This window comes from Echinococcus granulosus (assembly GCF_000524195.1).
Source record: "Echinococcus granulosus chromosome Unknown EG_S00276, whole genome shotgun sequence".
Lineage (NCBI taxonomy): Eukaryota > Metazoa > Platyhelminthes > Cestoda > Cyclophyllidea > Taeniidae > Echinococcus > Echinococcus granulosus.
The window spans coordinates 1,460-4,011 of NW_020170656.1; the positions used below are offsets into that span (position 1 = coordinate 1,460).

General features: G+C 43.5%; 1 protein-coding gene across 1 annotated transcript in view; it reads left to right on the forward strand. All coding sequences in view use genetic code 11, as the record gives it.

Moving 5' to 3' along the window:
* EGR_10818 (hypothetical protein) overlaps nt 1-2,552 on the forward strand; it is a gene marked incomplete at both ends in the record, with an annotated part of 6,662 nt that overhangs the window by 590 nt on the left and 3,520 nt on the right. The window contains 3 exons of the mRNA XM_024500067.1: nt 130-264; nt 435-606; nt 2,421-2,538. Coding sequence (XP_024345513.1) covers nt 130-264; nt 435-606; nt 2,421-2,538 — 425 coding nt within the window. The remainder of the gene's footprint in view (nt 1-129; nt 265-434; nt 607-2,420; nt 2,539-2,552) is intronic.

Here is a 2,552-nt window from a genome sequence, read left to right on the forward strand (position 1 = left end):
TTCAGGCCCACACTGCCTTTACCAGAATCGTAACCGTAGAGCACATGGAACCTCTCCACTTTTCCATTTCAGTAGCACAGTCATGCACATGCAGTGATTGCTACGCTCTTCGGTTTTTCGGTTCGGCAGTAAGGACAGTGCCAAGGTGGATGTTGCCATGGGCCTCAAGGACCGCGCCGATGTTTCTCCCAACGCTTACGGTCGTGCGCTCTCCACCGTCCTTTACGTGGTCGGCCTCGTACTCGGTTCCGACTCTTATTACAGGTCAGCTTACCCTTACTTCTCGTTTTTCATATTTCCTCTTCCCCTCCCAAGAATCTACTACATTCTTTGTTGCACGGATTATATTTTTGGAGCGTTTAGTTAATTAGTTTACTTAGTTTGTATCTAACATAAATAATTGCAGTTATCCGACGACAGCTCTTCAATCGTAGCGGTCATTCTCAAAGTACAAATGTGAAGGAGTCCAACTCCGGCGATGAGCTGCATCGGCACTGGGTTCGCCGTGCCCGGGGCGGCATAATCACGGAGCGTTTCGTCAGTCTCTACTCCGTCAGACAACAATTGCACGACCTCTTCCTTGAGAAGATTAGCATCCCTTGGAAGGTGGGCTGTCAATGACTCACGGATACGTTTAGTTTGTTTGTCTTAATAACCCACGTTTTGGGTCATTCATGGAAATCTGCTCACTTTGTATGGATTGCTTCCCCCGTGCAAGAATATGTTTTATCCATTTAAAATAAGCTGATCAAGTTTTCGACGTGTAGACTATCAGAGCCTTAATTTGTCTCCCCGTCTTCCATTACATCACTTTACGTGGTATGTTGAAAGGGTGTATTTCTTCGTGTTATGAGTTGCTTAGTTGTCTCTTGCATCAGCGAGTCTTTTAAAGCCATATTGTAGTCATGTGATTGAGCCCTTCTTGTTTTAATGACGACGTAAGTATTCCCGATAGAATGGTACCAGTGGTGCTGGAAATACTATTCGTCGTGACTTTAATCATGCCTTGATTTGTGGAATCTGGTCACTCACCAATTGAAGAGCTCTCTCTAAACAACGGTATGCATCGAGTGGTTTCTGTGTGCGTCTCAAATGCACCTTATTGTTGATGTTGAAGGCGTGAGTAGTAGTTTGAACCTTGAAACCCTTTGACATCTCCGTGGACTGGACTCGCAGCTGGTTTTTGCAGTTTTGAAATCGTTGTGACTCGCCATAAGGCATAATTTGTGCGAATACTTTTGCCGAATAGTTGCAAGACCAAACAGGCAACCTCCCAGGTAGCTTATTGGTCCCTTAACACTCACAAAATGTGCATCTCTTTTGGCTGACCTACCATTGCTGCAGTTTGGGGTGTTATTCTGGCGTCACGTATATGTGACACACATTCTTCCCACAAAATTTCCTCCAGAACCTTTTGCGGCGCCCTTTAGCACATCCATTCAAACTAATTGACTTGATAGACGAAAATTGATAGTTTTAATTTAATGCGATGCAAAGAATAGTGGAAGGGGAGTGTTAGTGACGAAAGAATAAAGGTAGGCAGTTGACCTTGAGTTAGGCTAGTGACTAGTTTTCTGACTATCATGGGCACAGTTGAGTAGATATAACAAAATTCGTTTCCAGGCTTGCAAATTGCACACGAATGTAAGTTTTAAAGGACCGCAATGGGGCCTTTTCCTGTTTGATATTGGTTTGATTGAGCAGGTCTCATTGACGCCGCTCCGAATGTCTGTTGACCTTGAGTTAGGCTTGTGAGTCATTGCCGACCTCCATTGACACAATTGAGTAGATTTAACTAAAATTTTTCATGCCGGTAAACTGCACTTGCATTTGAGGTTTGAAGCATCGTTTTGCGGCCGTATTCTGATCACTTTTGGCTTGACTGAGCAAATCGGATTGATGTCCTTGCAAATGACCGTTGACTTTGAGTAAGGCTAGTGAGTATTTTCCTGACGACTATGGGCACAGTTGAGTAGATTTAACGGAACTCGTTTGCATGCTGCAAAATTGCACTTGAATAGGAGATTTGAAGTGTCGTATTGTAGCCTAATATTGGGCAGTTTCGGTTCGACTTTGCAAATCCCATATACTTCTTCCCGAATATCTGTCGACCTTGTTTTACGCTAGTGAATACGCTCAGGCCGTCCTGTTCACTGTTGAGTACATTTAATCAACCTCGTTTCTATTTTCCAAATCGCGCATGAAAGTGACATTTGAATGATTGCATTGTGGTCTGTTTTTGATTTGTATTGGCCTGAATGCGCGAATCGTCTCGGCTTCTCTTCGAATTACTGTCGACCTTAAGTTACACTAGTGAATGCATTCCGACTGTCCTATTCACCTTTGAGCAGATGTAATCAAATTCATTTCCATGTTTCCAAGTTGCATTCGAATTGGAGATTTGAATGATTGTATTGTAGCCTGTTCTTGGTCAGTGCTGGCTTGACTGCGCGAACCTCATAAACTTCTCTCCGAATGACTGTCGACCTCTAGTTGGATTGGATTTCGTCCTTCCCATCCTAAATTGCGTTCTCTTCTGTAAATAGCAAATT